Genomic DNA, 15,367 nt, shown 5'->3' with positions numbered 1-15,367 from the left:
TCAAAACCCAAAGAGTCTCATCAAACAAAAGAACATTCTAGAAAGTCTATTGTTGGTGATTGTTAATGATGGAAGGCTGGGTTTTCTTTACAATGTGTGGTCTCTTTAAAATCATAAAATCTGGGTATGAAGGTTGATACTGTGTAGGATAGGCTACAGTTATGGATGTACTATTGAAAAATGCTGGGTAAATTACTATGTACCAACAGGGGTGTAGCTTAGTCAGTGAGAATCAGGGATGTACATTTCAAATTCCCCAACTAAAAAGCTGTGGGCTGGGTGGAGGAGTGAGATTCTAAGGGCTCCATATAGGCTGTTCCCATGAGGAAAAAGGCCAGTACTAATTTGCATCAGGTGAGCCTCTGTCTAGATTTGTGCAGTGGACCATTGGTTAGTCGATTTGCACACATTCATCCCATCACCTATTGGGTGCTTGATTGCCAGTAGTATGCCTGAAAACCTGACATTGGTGCCGCTTTCATAACCTACTATTACTTGTTGTTGCACTAATGCTTACGCTAGTTTTGCTTGTAAAGACATACATCTCTTTAACGGCTGTCTTTTGCTACTGAATGGGGATGCTATTCCCCTTTCTAATCTAATCAGCCCTTTTTTGTTATTTTGCCATTTTCTAATCAAATTGACCCATTTCTGTTTCTAAGACATTTGCTACTCTAATTGGCCCCTTTTGCTTCTATGGTGCTTTCTTATGTAATGGGACCATTTTTGGTTCTGTACCTCACTCTAATCTAATGGGGCACACATGTATGGAGTTCTGAGGAAGACCCCACTGAAGATCAGACTGGGGTGCACTGCTGATCAGTATATCTTCCTCAAGATGTTAATAGACTCTCTAGGTGTGATCAGTGGTGCAGTTCTCCAAAAGTGGTCTGATTTGGCATTACAGGATAGATTAAGTCCCCGGATGTGCAGATGCTTATGGTGTATTCCCAAATTCTACTGCCTCTCTGTTGCTGTTTCCACTGTCCTTTATTTTAAACACTGAGTGATGCTTGTGTGACTGCAGGAATGACTTATAGCCACAGGATTGGGTGAATGAGTTGAATATTCACAAATGGGCAACGAAAAATTGAGCAAGTCACAGTTCAAACCTGAGCAATGCTCTCCCAACTTTGGTCTCTAAATTGAGTACCATAAGTTGGGTGATGGTAACAAATGTTGCTTATAGGGTTTAGAGGCTGCAGAAGAGCATAATAAAACTCTACATAGAGAACAAACTAATATATTAAGCCTTCAAGGGAGAACATGAACAACTGGCTCTTGAAGGACTTCAGGCAGTCAGGGACAGTGACTGAGAATGGTGAAGGCACAAGTGTGCTGAAGCTATGAGAATGGTGAAGGCACAAGTGTGCTGAAGCTAAGTTATTACTGCATTGTTGAACCTTAATGATCACTATGTGAAGGCCTGCCGCACTTTATGTTGAGAGACTGTATCTTGCTTTGGCCGGGCTAAAAAGGGACTTGCATGCTACCTGTCAAGAGATAAAATTATATTTGTATTTATATAGCACTTAATACCTCTGACGTTGAAGCACTGTTTGGCTTGTAGCACGTTACTCTGGAACCCAAAATGAATTGGTGGTGGGTTAGTATAGGGAAATATAAGTTGTTAATTCGACTGGTGGACATGTGAGTCTGTTAGTTGGATTTAATAAGATGAAGGAGGGATAGAAGTGGGAAGAGTCTATAAAGTGTTATTAGGGTGATCATAGTAGTACAGTGATGTTTGGGATGAGTCACAGTGGGGTTGGAGGTAAAGGATATATTGAGATAGCTATAGGGTGAGATAAAGAGTAGTGCACTGGAGAGAGTTGAAGGGCATTTTTTTATTTCTGCAGAACGAGTAAAGTAATAAATATATAGATTAATAATTACATAGAAAGGTATACATGTATATGGAAAATAATAAAAAGCTATAAAGTTGTATTATATAAAGTCCCATGTGGGCATGTATGGATAAATAGTTAAAAACTCACACTTTCAAATGTTGCTATACATAAAGTTCATTTATTTGTGCCTCTGTATTATTTTGGGGGAGTTCAATACACTTTTTGTTTATTTATTTGTATTTATTGATTTGTATTTTAAATTTTTACCCAGTATTTCAATAGTGATACACTTATAGATACAACTATGATTATATTTACACATTGTGACAGATAAAATAAAAAACAGAGACCCACAAGCATCTAATCAAATAACTTATGTCACTTATCATACATTGTGATAGATAAAATAAAGCAGAGACCCATTAGCATATAGTCAAGTAACTTATATGCAAACAATGCAGTGACCTATATGCATGTTAAGTATAAATAATATGTATATATATTTATCCATAAAGATTTTAACCATTTGTTATAAATACATTTGTTAAGTAGTCCTATGAGAATACCTACATATTTTAAACCATAAGCAGTTATATATATTTGTACAAAGAAATGCACATATCTAAATACATACATACAGTCAAATTATACATGTTTACATGCACATACATATGCTGTAGATTTGTGTTTTAAGTATGGTGGCCATGCAGGAAGGAGCCAACTCCTGAGTGCTGTTCTGAAGACAAAATAGTTATTTGTGGATCTTATATTTGTGGGTAATGAATTCTATAGTTTAGCTGCTTGAACAGAAAACATTTTACCACCCATGTCCGTTTTTTCATGTATGCTGGGGTTTTGAGGCAAGGTGCCAATCCGGAGCAGAGGTTCCTTTGTTGTATGTATTTGGTAATTTCATTTCTGATGAAAAGTGGTCCATTTCCAGGTATTGCTTTGTGGGTGACAAAAAGCAGCTTGAAGGTGGATCTTCTGGCAAATAGTAACCAATGAAGGACCCTGAATGCAGTGGAGGTGTGGGCTTGTGGCTTAAATGTAGGAGTAGTCTTGCAGCAGTGTTCTGAATATGTTGTAGTCTTTTTATAGTTGATAAAGATGACTCATGGTAGAGGCCGTTGGCCTAATCACATTTAGACAGTGCAAGAGAGACAGTAGCCAGGACCTTGTGTGGAAATCCTAGGTGGAGGAAGATGGGCCACAGAGTTTTTATAGTAATGAAACTCTGTAGAAGGAAGATGAGCCTCCCCAAAGAACAGGAGTCATGCCCTCCTTCTCTTGTGACATCTCCTCATCTCCTAAATACTTTAGACCCTGTAACTGGAACAAGAGCTGTCACTGGCACAATTACAGCTGCTGTCCTACCCCTGTTCTTGCCCCAATTCCTGGGGTCATTCTGGTAGAACATGTTATGCCTCAACCTGTTTTGTTGGAAGAGCACAGACAGCTAGTTGAAAACACTGTCACGGGGCCCTTTGAAAACGTTAACAAGAGGAATTTCCTTATTAGCTTCCAAAGAGATTTCGGATAATGTACCAGCTTCTGCATGAATGGGATAATATCTGAGTATGAGCAACAAAATAGATATAATTTGAAGTACATATGGATGTGTAACATTAAGGCGAAGGGAAATTCTGAGAATTCCTTTCCGCCTATGTAATAGCTGAATGGGTAGAAAATAAAAAAGAGATGGGTGGAATGCTTGAATTAATTTCAATCACTGGGAATTACTAGATCCATCATATACTATCCCACAGTCCCATCTCAGACACCAGAATCAGCCACAAGCAAATCAGAGTTGGTCCTGCTCCAACAGGAACACTGCAGCTTGATCTACCAGGCTAGTCGTTCTGAAGAGGAACACAAGCAACCAAACACCTGCTTCTGTATAGTTATGCCTCGTATGTGAAGCATAGTTTGAATCCTGTGGCACAGGATAATTGGGCATACTTGCCACAATTAGGGCATCACAGTGAGAAAATAAAAAAGTGAAGGGTGGAAGCCTTGAATTAACCTAAACCATTGGTACTTACTAAGGGGCATATTTATACTCCGTTTGCGCCGAAATTGCGTCGTTTTTTTTTACGCAATTTCGACGCAAAACTAACTCCATATTTATACTTTGGCGTTAGACGCGTCTAGCGCCAAAGTCCATGGAGTTAGCGTCATTTTTTAGCGTGGACACCTACTTTGCGTTAATTATATGCAAGGTAGGCGTTCCCGTCTAAAAAATCGACTCCGAGGCATGTGCATGGGATTTATACTCCCGGGCAAAAATCACGCCCGGGAGTGGGCGGGTCAAAAAAAATGACGTACGGACGCTTTTGCGCCGTTTTTTAGCACCTGCAAGAGGCAGGCGTTAAGGGACCTGTGGGCTCTGAAGGAGCCCACAGGTGCCCCCCCATGCCCCCAGGGACACCCCCTGTCACCCATGCCCACCCCAAGAGGACACCCAAGGCTGGAGGGACCCATCCCAGGGACATTAAGGTAAGTTCAGGTAAGTGTTTTTTTTTTTTTTTTTTGTGGCATAGGGGGGCCTGATTTGTGCCCCCCTACATGCCACTATGCCCAATGACCATGCCCAGGGGACAGAAGTCCCCTGGGCATGGCCATTGGGCAAGGGGGCATGACTCCTGTCTTTGCTAAGACAGGAGTCATTTCTATGGGGGTTGGGAGTGAAAAAAAATGGCGCAAATCGGGTTGAGGCGAAAAAAATTGCCTCAACCTGACTTGCCCCATTTCTTGACGCCCAAGCTCCATATCCCCCTACGCCGGCGCTGCCTGGTGTACGTCTTTTTTTTTAACGCACACCAGACGGAGCCGGCGGCTAACGCCGACTAACGTCATTCAATAAATACGGCGCCCTCATGGCGCTTCAGAATGGCGTTAGCCGGCGCTAATTTTTTTGACGCAAAACTGCATTGGCGCAGTTTTGCGTCAAAAAGTATAAATATGGGCCTAAGTGTTACATCCAAGTCCATTTTGCTTTCCCACCACATCACCACAGGCAGAACCAGCCATATGCACATAAGAATTGGACCTGTTCCAGTAGGAACACTCAGCACAATCTGCCAGGCTAGCTCCTTCTGAAAGGAACACAACCAACACCAGATCAGTTTCCACTTTACTAGACTTCATTGAAGTATGGAATTAGGTCCTGCCCATACTTGTTGCATTTATGGCATGTCTTTGACCAAAGAAGTCCGAGTCTAGTGGGCATTTGGCTTGTGGGACTTCAGAACACTATTTTCACATTTTTGTGCAACACTGGGACTTTGTGTATTTTTTAATTTTGTGAAAGTCGGCAAGTCCCACTGAAAAAATGTATTTTGACAGCATGTGTGTATCGAGCTGAAAGCTGATAATTATTCAGGGCTTCATCCTAGCCCATCGTTTTCTGCCATCTTCTATGCCGGACAAGAATCAGCAATATTAGGCTCAGTCCTGCTTCGCTAAGAACAGTTCAGTCCAAACTGCTGCCCAAGTCACAAGCAAACCCGGACCTTTTGCAGCTTATTCAAGCCTTGTCAATGAGATATAACTTGAATTCTGCAACACAGTGAGCTCAGGACTCATGACTAGGCATACCCATTCCATTTACAGAATAGCACTGAGGAAACACTTAGTTGAAGATTCAATTTCAAATTTCCAGAAAACTAAAACATTTATTATATTTGTCAAACAACTAGGGGGCATATTTATTCTCTGTTTGCGCCGAATGTGTGTCAAAACTTTTGACGCAAATTCGGCGCAAACCGTGCACCATATTTAAACTTTGACGCCCGAGCATGCGGACGTCAAAATTCCTCCATGTGCGTCATTTTATGGATGCGGGAAACTGCCTTGCGTTAATGACATGCAGGTAGAAGTTCCCACCCCAAAAATGACTTTAAGGCCTGATGTGCGCCGTTTTTTAACGCCTGGGTCAGGGTAGGCGTTAAGGGACCTGTGGGCTCACTTCCATGGTCTCTGGCCATGGAAGGAGTCCAGAGGTGCCCTTCACTGCCCCCAGGGACACCCCCTGCCACCCTTGCCCACCCCTGGAGGACACCCATGGATGGGGGGACCCATCCCAGATAAGTACAGGTAAGTTGAAGTAAGTATTTTTTATTTTTTTTAAGTGGCATAGGGGGGCCTAATTTGCCCCCCCCCCCCCCCACATGCCACTGTGCCCAATATCCATGCCCAGGGGACAGAAGTCCCCGGGGCATGGCCATTGGGCAAGGGGGCATGACTCCTGTCTTTGCTAAGACAGGAGTCATTTCAATGGGGGGTGTGCGTCAAAAATGGCGCAAGCCTGGTTTGAGGCATGATTTTGGCCTCCATTTCCACCGGCTAACGTCATTCATTAAATAAGGTGCCTGCATGGTGCGTAGGAATGGCGTTAGCCGGCGGTAAAAATTTTGACGCAAACCAGCGCCGGCGCTGGTTTGCGTCAAAAAGTATAAATATGGGCCTTAGTGTGTACCATGGTTACAGTTGAAAATGCCTCCACAGGGAGGGTCATCAACAAGGAGGTTGAATCTCTCCTAGATAAAGGCCATGCTGTTTTGGCATTCACCTAATGTTTTGAGACTTACTCTGCCTACACTGCCCAGTCACTCATTTGAGGTTAACAGGTGCTGCGGGTAGGTTACAAAGAATATATAGATTTTAGTCATGACCCATAATATCAGTGTCACAATTTCATCCAACATAAAAAAATTGCCCTAAATATTACCCCTCTGAAGTTAATAGAGAATCTATATTTTTCTAAACAATATTTAGAACACTAGAATTTAGATTGTGTTTCTGCACGCAGTATTCAGAAATATGACCAGAATGTAACCAGCAGCTGGAGATCATTTGTTTAAGAAATTTCCTTTGGCAGCATTAAACAGAGTTCATGTCCTCACTGTAATAAATTATGATTTGTTCAGAGTTTCGTTATCAAACACGGAAATTTGACTTTTTACAGAGAATTATGCTTTTGAAGTTGCCTGTTAGATGTGATTTTATCTTGTGTCCAGTGTGCGCTTGGGGTGGTGGTTCTGGATGACTTTGTGGTGTCCTCTGTGGGATCACTGCGAGTTTGAGAACTTGTGTTTCCTTGTGCTGTGTGCTTAAGGCAGCTGTAGCAGCTTCCTTCATATCCGTATGTCTGTACAGGAGTCCGAGGCTGGTTCGGTCACGCACACATTCTCACTTTTCCCCTGAAGTCACAGGTAGAGCTACTGCATTGGTCACCTGTGTTTTTAATTGTTTGACTGTGTATTTGCCATTGGTTTTATGGCACTTGAGAGGCAATGGTAAAATTCTTATATTTCCTCAGGATGAGTGAGACAAAGTTTTCATTCACACAACGCAGCAAGGCTACATGCTGACCTGGATTGAGTGAAAGGAAGAGAGCAGAACTGTGCCATAGCTTCCATGACATGATGCAGTTTGCTCTCTCATAGCGCTGCTTCACTTAATGCAACCGACCGCCAATGCAGGCACTCTCGCACCTTGGTGCAAGGGTGTCTGTGTTATACCACAATTGTTTTTTTTAGCATAGAGGGATACCTTCCTGCACAAAAACAATCCTTAGAGCCATAAACATCTTTCTATGTGTGCTGCACAATGCAGCAAACATGGAAAGAGGAGGTAACACAGATAAATATATTTCTCCTGGTTATTCTTCTCTCGGGTTGGTGCACCAACCTAGGTTTCCTGCCTTTAGTAAATATGGGTTTGCATTAAAATACATGGGTTGATGCATGGAAACGCCCATGCTCCATCCATGTAATGCCTATCCAACACAGGGTAACGTATGGCAGCGCAAGGTTCATCCTTGCACTACTCTGCAGCTGAAAAAAGACACAGTCATGCAAATCTCGGTTTGTGTGGCTTTGTAAATGTCACTTAAGCACTTGTGTTGCCTTACGTCGACTTGCTTGACACAAGGACACGCAAGGGCATAGTAAATCACGGTCAGCTGGTGTTTACTTGGGATGTGTGTTCATCCAGACCATTGCACCTTTCCTATGCAGTCATAAGATGAGAGTTAGACAACACTCTCTGTCAGGGATTTCATTCTTTAATGTTTCATAAACTATTCTGGAATTTTGGCTCAATATGTTGAATTTTCTACTGGTATTTCCCTGAAGGGGTAGGATATTCATCCAAAAATTGCTCCTGCATTCAAAACTATGTATCTTTTGCAACTAGCCCTGCACCTGGCTACTTCTGATTCACTAATTTCTCGTTTGGTGTCTCAAAGCAGTTGCTGCAATCCTGAAGTTCAAGCCCTTATCCTGTCATTCTTGTTTGTCTACTCCAAATCTGAAGCCCTACCCACATCCAGCTGCATTCCAGTTCAGAATGTACAATCCTGAAGACTTTATTAAAAGACCCTGCCTTTGAAATGAACAATAGGTTTCTATGCCTTGGTGACCTTCCTTCTTTTGCTTTTGGTAATATTTCCAAGGCACCAGCAGTGTGTAACTCATTGTGTTTTACCAGGACAGACAACATGGCTTCTAGTAATGTTTGTTCTTTTTTCAACAGGATAATGGACCAATCACAACATCAAAGAGATTCTGGTTTCTACATACTGAGAAGTCAGCTAGAACTGTAGCAGAGCACTTGAAATAATGCATCAAAGAATGACAATGCACCTCCTAGCCCTACGCCCATGCTTAAATCAATTTTGGGTAATCACAAAGGGCTGAAGATTAATATAAAGGTGAAGGCATTCTGATGCTCTAGTAGTTCAATTTACAGTTTGGCTAGCATAATTTCATATAAAGGAAGCTTACTTGAGAAACAGTCTACCAGTAGACGGACCGTTGCTGCCTTATATGGGCTTTAAATGCAAAAAGATGATGGACGGAATGCTAAACAATGTCAAATATTCACGCCCAGTCACAGATCAGGGCCTAAATTAATTGTTCTTTTGTTCCCCACGCCATTCCAAGTTGGACCCAGCCACATGCAAATCAGTCTTGACCGTGCTCCTCATGGGAACAGTCCAGCCCGAACTGCCAGGCCAAGTCCTCCCTGGATCAGAAACAAGCATCCAGGGACCGGTTCAAACTGGGGTGGCATGGTAAGCAAAAGAATTGATGGATTAAACCCAGATCTGTGACTTGGGGTGAATGTTTGATTGGTTCCGCATTCCGTCTATCATTTGTGTTTTCTTTACAAAATGATAAGAGTGTTTTTTAAATTTACCAAGATGGTAAATTTGACCTTGTTTCACAGTAGATAGTCACATGCTGTATAATCTCTGAAAAGGTGGTGCCCAAAGCGATGTAAAAAGTACTTATGAGTGCTGTGTAATAGAGCAAGTCAGAGGCAGGCCCTCAGGGTGTAGGGCCAGAGCTATGGAGGAATGAACTCAAGGTAAATCTTAAACATGAGTAGTGGCATCAAGTTAGTTACATTCAGTCTGTCTGCTAAGAGCTGTGACACAAGTACAAAGACATGCAAACTACAGTTTTGATTTTATACAATATATTTTATTATATTGACTTTTGAATGAGATATTGTATCACCTTCTGGCTCCCAAAATTAATTATGATTTTGCTCATGATGGACACAGGTAAATCCCCATGGGTAAGATAGGCCTAGGTTTGGTTTGATTATACATAGTGCAGTTTCCACATGGATGGTGCCATGGACACAAGGGGAACCATAGCCACATGTCTAATGTCATTTTCAGAACAATTCGCCATGTATGAACTAGCTGATCCCTCAGGGTTTTCTGTTTTTCTAAGGATTTTGGGGTAGTACCCTTCGTCAATGTTGTTCAATAACTAGTGGCTAGTGTCCAGGTATGCAGTTTGTTGGCCACCAAAGTGAAAGTTGATATTCCGTCAGAGTGGAATTTTTCAGTTTTCTCTAGCAGATCGTCTCTGATAATGTTGCATGCCCTTTCCCTAGATTATCTGAAGGTTCTTTTTGGGTTCCACCCTTTGACAGGCTATGCACACAGGTTAGTCCATGCACACAAAAATAAAATACAGGTATTGAAACCCCGCCCACAGATCGATCATAAACATAAATAAAGCATGGATCTAGAGGAGCCATGCATATAGACAGTTGTGGACCTTCAGATCAGAAGAACTACATACGAACAGGCCACTCACACTGACATACCCATTTTTACACTGGTCTGCATAGCTGCAGCGACAGACCAACGCACAGATATAGGTAAACCGGGCTGATGCGCACATATGAAGGGGCACAAAGTATGATCAAGGTAGAGCACAGCAAAAGCAGACAGTAAGATTGACTTACGCTGGTGTATTGTTTCCCATGGTCACAAGTCCAGAGATGAAAACAACACTGCCTACAGCAGCTGCTGGCAACAACCAGGCCGTGTAGAAACCTGTATTGATACAATAGACAGAAGAGAAAGCAGTGAAGAGCTGAGCAAAGACAATTGTGTGGGCATTCTTAAGAGCATTCTGGCCATGCATGTCCTAATAGTAGACCGTCTTGACCTACTGTGGTTCCTAATGACAAATGTCTGGTTACCCCTTGCATTCTGTTGGTCCATCAATGACATAGTGGGAATTTTTGATAACATTCTGACTATTTCTGATATGGCTGTGCTCATTCTTGATAACTGTGGACATTCTTAACATATTTCTTATAATCCCTGGCATAATAGAGACCCTTGAATAATAGCATCACAAAAGCCTTTTGTAGGCAATTAACATGTCTGTGGCTATCCCTGACATAATGGTGCCCAATATTGACATACTAGGGGCATTCTTGTGACTATCCTTGGCATAATGGTGGGTCCAGGATAATGGTGAACCCCACAGCATCTTGTGGTCACACATCATATTGTTGACTATCCTTAGCATAACAGTAGCGGTTGCCTAATTAGGGCCATACTTGACATATTTTAGGAAATTCTAGACATAATTACAACAATCTGTTGTAAATCACTCCCCTCTCTGACACATTTGTGGCTATTCCTTGCCTAACAATGCCCATTTTTGACGTATTGTTAACATTCTGGCCATAAATGTGTCATGGTTGTAATGACCTTGTCATGGACATCATTGGAATGATGTATTCTGACTATAATTGACATAATTGTGCCTTTCCCTGGCAAAACAGTAAACCTGGTATATTTTAAACTATAGGGCTTATTTACAAGATGGTTTGTGTTGCTCTTACACTTCGTAACGTGATGCAAAAGTGATGCAAACCTTAAGAAACATTTATGAAGATATGCAAGGTCACTTTGCATGGGCCTGAGGGGCTCCATAAAGCTAGAGTAAGGCAACGCAGCACAAATCGCTGCGTTGCCTTACTCTGGCAAGGGAGGCATTCCATGGGCATTGCGTAGGTGTCCCCACGCAAGTCCACAGTTTTTGACACATTTCCACATTTACCAGAACTGGTAAACCTGGGAAAGGCCCAAATTGTATACGCCTCCCAGGACAGACTTAACAAGGATAAATATCTTTATTTCTCCTCATTACTTCCTCCTTCTAAGTGTCCAGCATTCTGCAGCACACATAGAAAGAAGAATATGCCTCTCAGGATTTGTTTTTGTGTCCCTTCCTGCACAGAAACAATCCTGCATGCAACATAGGCAGGATTGCACCATGGTGCTGGGGTGCCTGCGTTGGCGCTAGGCTGTCAAAAGAGCACCAGTGCAGGGGAAAAGACAGGAATGCGTTGTATTTCCTTAAATGCACCACATTCCTGCCCTTTCCCTATCATGCTATGCAGCACAACAAGGTGACTTGCTGCGCAGCACTGCATGACGTTTCGTTATTATGCCCCTATATGTAAAAAGACTGGTTGTTAATACTCCTGATCCTTCTAGTGCTATCAGTTGCATTTGATACCATGGATCTTCAAATGCTCATCCTGAGAGCGCAGGGCATTTGTACTAATAATTCCACTCTGAAGAGAATAATTTTCTTCATTTCTGGATGCAGTAAAAAACCTCTCCATCCCGCCTTTCGCCAAATCCTCCCGTCCACTACTTGTGGTGTTCCATATGGTTCAGCTTTTTTCATATACCAATTCGAAATATACATTGAGCTACTTTCTAAACGCATCAAGTTACTTAATGTTGCCTTTTATATGCATACTGATTACACCTCGGTGCACCTCAGGTATCAGTTATTAGATTTCAACTTTGTCTCAGTCACGTTGAGTCAATAAATTTAAAAAAAACTTTGCGCCTCTACAGGGCCACCCTGTGTCTATATCAAAATATAGCACCATTTGCGTCTTAAAAATCATGAAACTCTGACTGAGATATAAAGGCCCATATTTATACTTTTTGATGCAAACCAGCGCCGGCGCTGGTTTGCGTAAAAAATGTTACCGCCAGCTAACGCCATTCCTACGCGCCATGCGGGCGGCTTATTTAAGGAATGACGTTAGCTGGCGCTGTGGACTTGTCAGAGCAAAAAAAAATGACTCAAACCAGGCAGCGCCGGCGTAGGGGAAAATGGGGGCTGTGCGTCAAAAAATGGTGCAAGTCAGGCTTGAGGCAAAAATCATGCCTCAAACCGGACTTGCGCCATTTTTTGATGCACAACCCCCATTGAAATGACTCCTGTCTTAGCAAAGACAGGAGTCATGCCCCCTTTCCCAATGGCCATGCCCAGGGGACTTCTGTCCCCTGGGCATGGTCATTGGGCACAGTGGCATGTAGGGGGGCCCAAATTAGGCCCCTCTATGCCACTTTAAAAAAATTTAAAAAAATACTTTCCTCGACTTACCTGTACTTATCTGGGATGGGTCCCCCCATCCATGGGTGTTCTCCAGGGGTGGGCGAGGGTGGCAGGGGGTGTCCCTGGGGGCAGCGAAGGGCACCTCTGGACTCCTACCATGGTCAGAGACCATGGAAGTGAGCTCACAGGTCCCTTAACGCTTGCTCCCACCCAGGCATTAAAAAACAGCACACATCAGGCTGTGCGCCGTTTTTTAAGGCCCGCCCCCTCCTGTGCGTCAAAATGACGCAGGAGTATAAATAAGGCGCACAGGCCCTAAAGTCATTTTGTGGGTGGGAACGCCTACTTTGCATGTCATTAACGCAAGGCAGTTTTCCGCATCCAAAAAATGACGCCCACTGAGGAATTTTGACATCCGCTGGCTCGGGCGTCAAAGTTTAAATATGGTGCACGGTTTGCGCCGAATGTGCATCAAAATGTTTGACGCACATTTGGCGCAAACAGAACTTAAATATGCCCCTAAATGTCCTAAGGGAAGTGGGTGGTTTGAAAACGTCCCAGGTTTCCCAAGCAGAAACAAAGTCAGGTGAACAAAATCAAACTGTTGTTTTTACATTGCTCAGAAAGTCCATGAATATACAGAAAATACCGTGCTGGACTCAAGGAGTAGCAATGCGTAAAAAGTCAGACTCACCTAGCCACGCAAAGTAAATGGCAATCTTTTCCCCAAAGTACTCTCGGATGTGGTCAAGCGGCTGATATTTGTACCAACAGCCCCAGCGGGCCCAGTAGTGTTGGAGAATCTGTCGCGGGTTCAGCTTCTCCACTGTCACTTCGTACTCAGGCATCTCACTTGGGCCCTTTGAGCAGAGAAAAATAAGCACAACTTGAAGGAACCGGTGCAAGAAAAGAAACACAATGCTGAAAAGAAACAAATACTTAGGGTTGAGGAATTGGGGGCTTAAGAAACCAGTGTGCAATTTGTGGTCCCAAGTGGTGGTCACAGGAACTCATTTTCGGGGTCCGGAACTTACACAGACTTTGACCCAAAGAATGAAAGAGAAAGGCAGAAAAAGAAGGAAGGAGAAAAAGAAAGATAGGAGAATGGTGACCAAAAGGACAAAATAGACATGAGAACCTACTGTGAAGACTTGCTAGAATAATATAAAGGTACACATGAGTTGGAATCAGGACTAGACAATCTTTGCATTCGGCAACCATAGTGTTCACAAGCAAGGAGCGGTGGGCACCTAAAAAACATCTGGGACCTGTGCGTGTATGGTTCTGTTACAAATTGAGTGTAGAAATGGGTCACAAATACTATGGAACGACAAAAGCCCTTCTGAAGGATACAATATATCTTGAAATAAATATGCACTGGTGAAGGAGAGAAGGTGCCCGGAAAGAGCCAAGAAGAGACCTTTCTGACTGAGAAAATATGCCCTGCTGATATTAGACAAGGTATCTTGGAAAAGAAGATGCATACTTTGAAGGTCAACAGGAAATATTCATTAAATGAAGGAGTTTATGGAAGTGAATAATCGAGAACTGTTGATAAGGAAGCAAGGAAGCATCCCAGGAATTCCCTGAGGCTGATCCTAACTTCTCTTAGCTTCACACTTGCTCCCGGGTTCTAAGGTGACCCCATACCTCATGCAGAGGGAAAGCAGCAGCGTACACGCCCTCATTCAGGAGACGGTCAATCCCAATCTCGGCGTGCTTCCGTTTGCCATAAAGAGTCCTCGCGAGGATCTCATACACCTGTGAGTAGAGGGCAGACGCCAGAGAGGAGAGGTGGAGGCCAGAGAGTAAAGAGGAGGGAGAGAAGAAGAGAGAGAAAACATGTGAGCTAGAATAGCAGCAATCCACAGAAAAAGTGTACCCACCCTTCCACAGGGGTATAACACAGGCCCCTGCAGGCCATTTTGTGCGAGGGCACTCTTCAAGGGACCCCATTCAGCCTAAGACCTATGAATATCTTGGAAAAATGGGAGCCTCTGGGCCCGTCACCACAATTTTCATTGGAGGTCACATCATTTTGTGTAACACTCCCTCCATCTCCCTTGTCCTGCACAGTGAACTGATCAGTCACATGGTGAGGACCCTTTGTTTCTGCTGATGTATTTTATGGTCAATTATCCTTACCTCCCTTGTGACCAAATCCAGATTTCAGGTGATTATCAGAGTCTTGGACAGAGAGGTCAGTGAATTTCTTTCCAAGTGCTTGTATCAGTGCCATTAGTGCTGTAATCAAGGATTGTGCCTACATACGTTGTGAGAGTCTGCAAGGGTTCATCAGTGCCAAGGTACTGTAAGCTGTGCTGTCAGAAACCATGGCTCACCTGAAGAAGCTTCCAATCGACCACTTCTGAAGCAGTGCTTTCCTTTCCCTAGATAAGTCATATGTTGCTTATTATGGACAAGTCAGGCAACGCTAGGCTTTATGTTCAATGGGTCATTTCTGATACATGAATTTCAGAACCATGTTGAATAAAGACCCATGTGTTACCCATGCTGGAGCTTTTGGTGGTGATATTTAACCAGCAGCAGCCCATCCATACGGGCTGAAGGGCCACTCCCCCTTATCTTTTTCCTGACATGAAGAGCATCTGTCAGGCTGAACAAAAGTCAATCTGACAGATACTCTTCTGGTGTAGGTCAGGCAGCCAGATGCTGGACATGCGCTAAATGTTCAGACTCCTGGCTGCCTGAGCTAAATTTTGCTAGGCTGAAGAAGTCACAGGTCCTGTGGACGTGACATCCTCAGCCTAGCAAAGGTGCCTCAAGGCCCTCCCCCTCATAACAAGAGGAAACGTCTCCAATTGGTTT

General features: G+C 43.2%; 1 protein-coding gene across 1 annotated transcript in view; it reads right to left on the bottom strand.

Moving 5' to 3' along the window:
• Positions 1-15,367, bottom strand: part of LOC138300878 (anoctamin-7-like) — a 221,631-nt gene that overhangs the window by 106,900 nt on the left and 99,364 nt on the right. The window contains exons 7-9 of the mRNA XM_069240731.1: positions 14,189-14,299; positions 13,233-13,398; positions 10,125-10,215 (exon numbers count right to left, since the gene is read on the bottom strand). Coding sequence (XP_069096832.1) covers positions 10,125-10,215; positions 13,233-13,398; positions 14,189-14,299 — 368 coding nt within the window. The remainder of the gene's footprint in view (positions 1-10,124; positions 10,216-13,232; positions 13,399-14,188; positions 14,300-15,367) is intronic.

The sequence above is a fragment of the Pleurodeles waltl genome, chromosome 6 (genome assembly GCF_031143425.1).
Source record: "Pleurodeles waltl isolate 20211129_DDA chromosome 6, aPleWal1.hap1.20221129, whole genome shotgun sequence".
NCBI lineage: Eukaryota > Metazoa > Chordata > Amphibia > Caudata > Salamandridae > Pleurodeles > Pleurodeles waltl.
Note: the sequence above shows the minus strand (reverse complement) of the source record. Positions and strands in the feature narration are given on the sequence as shown.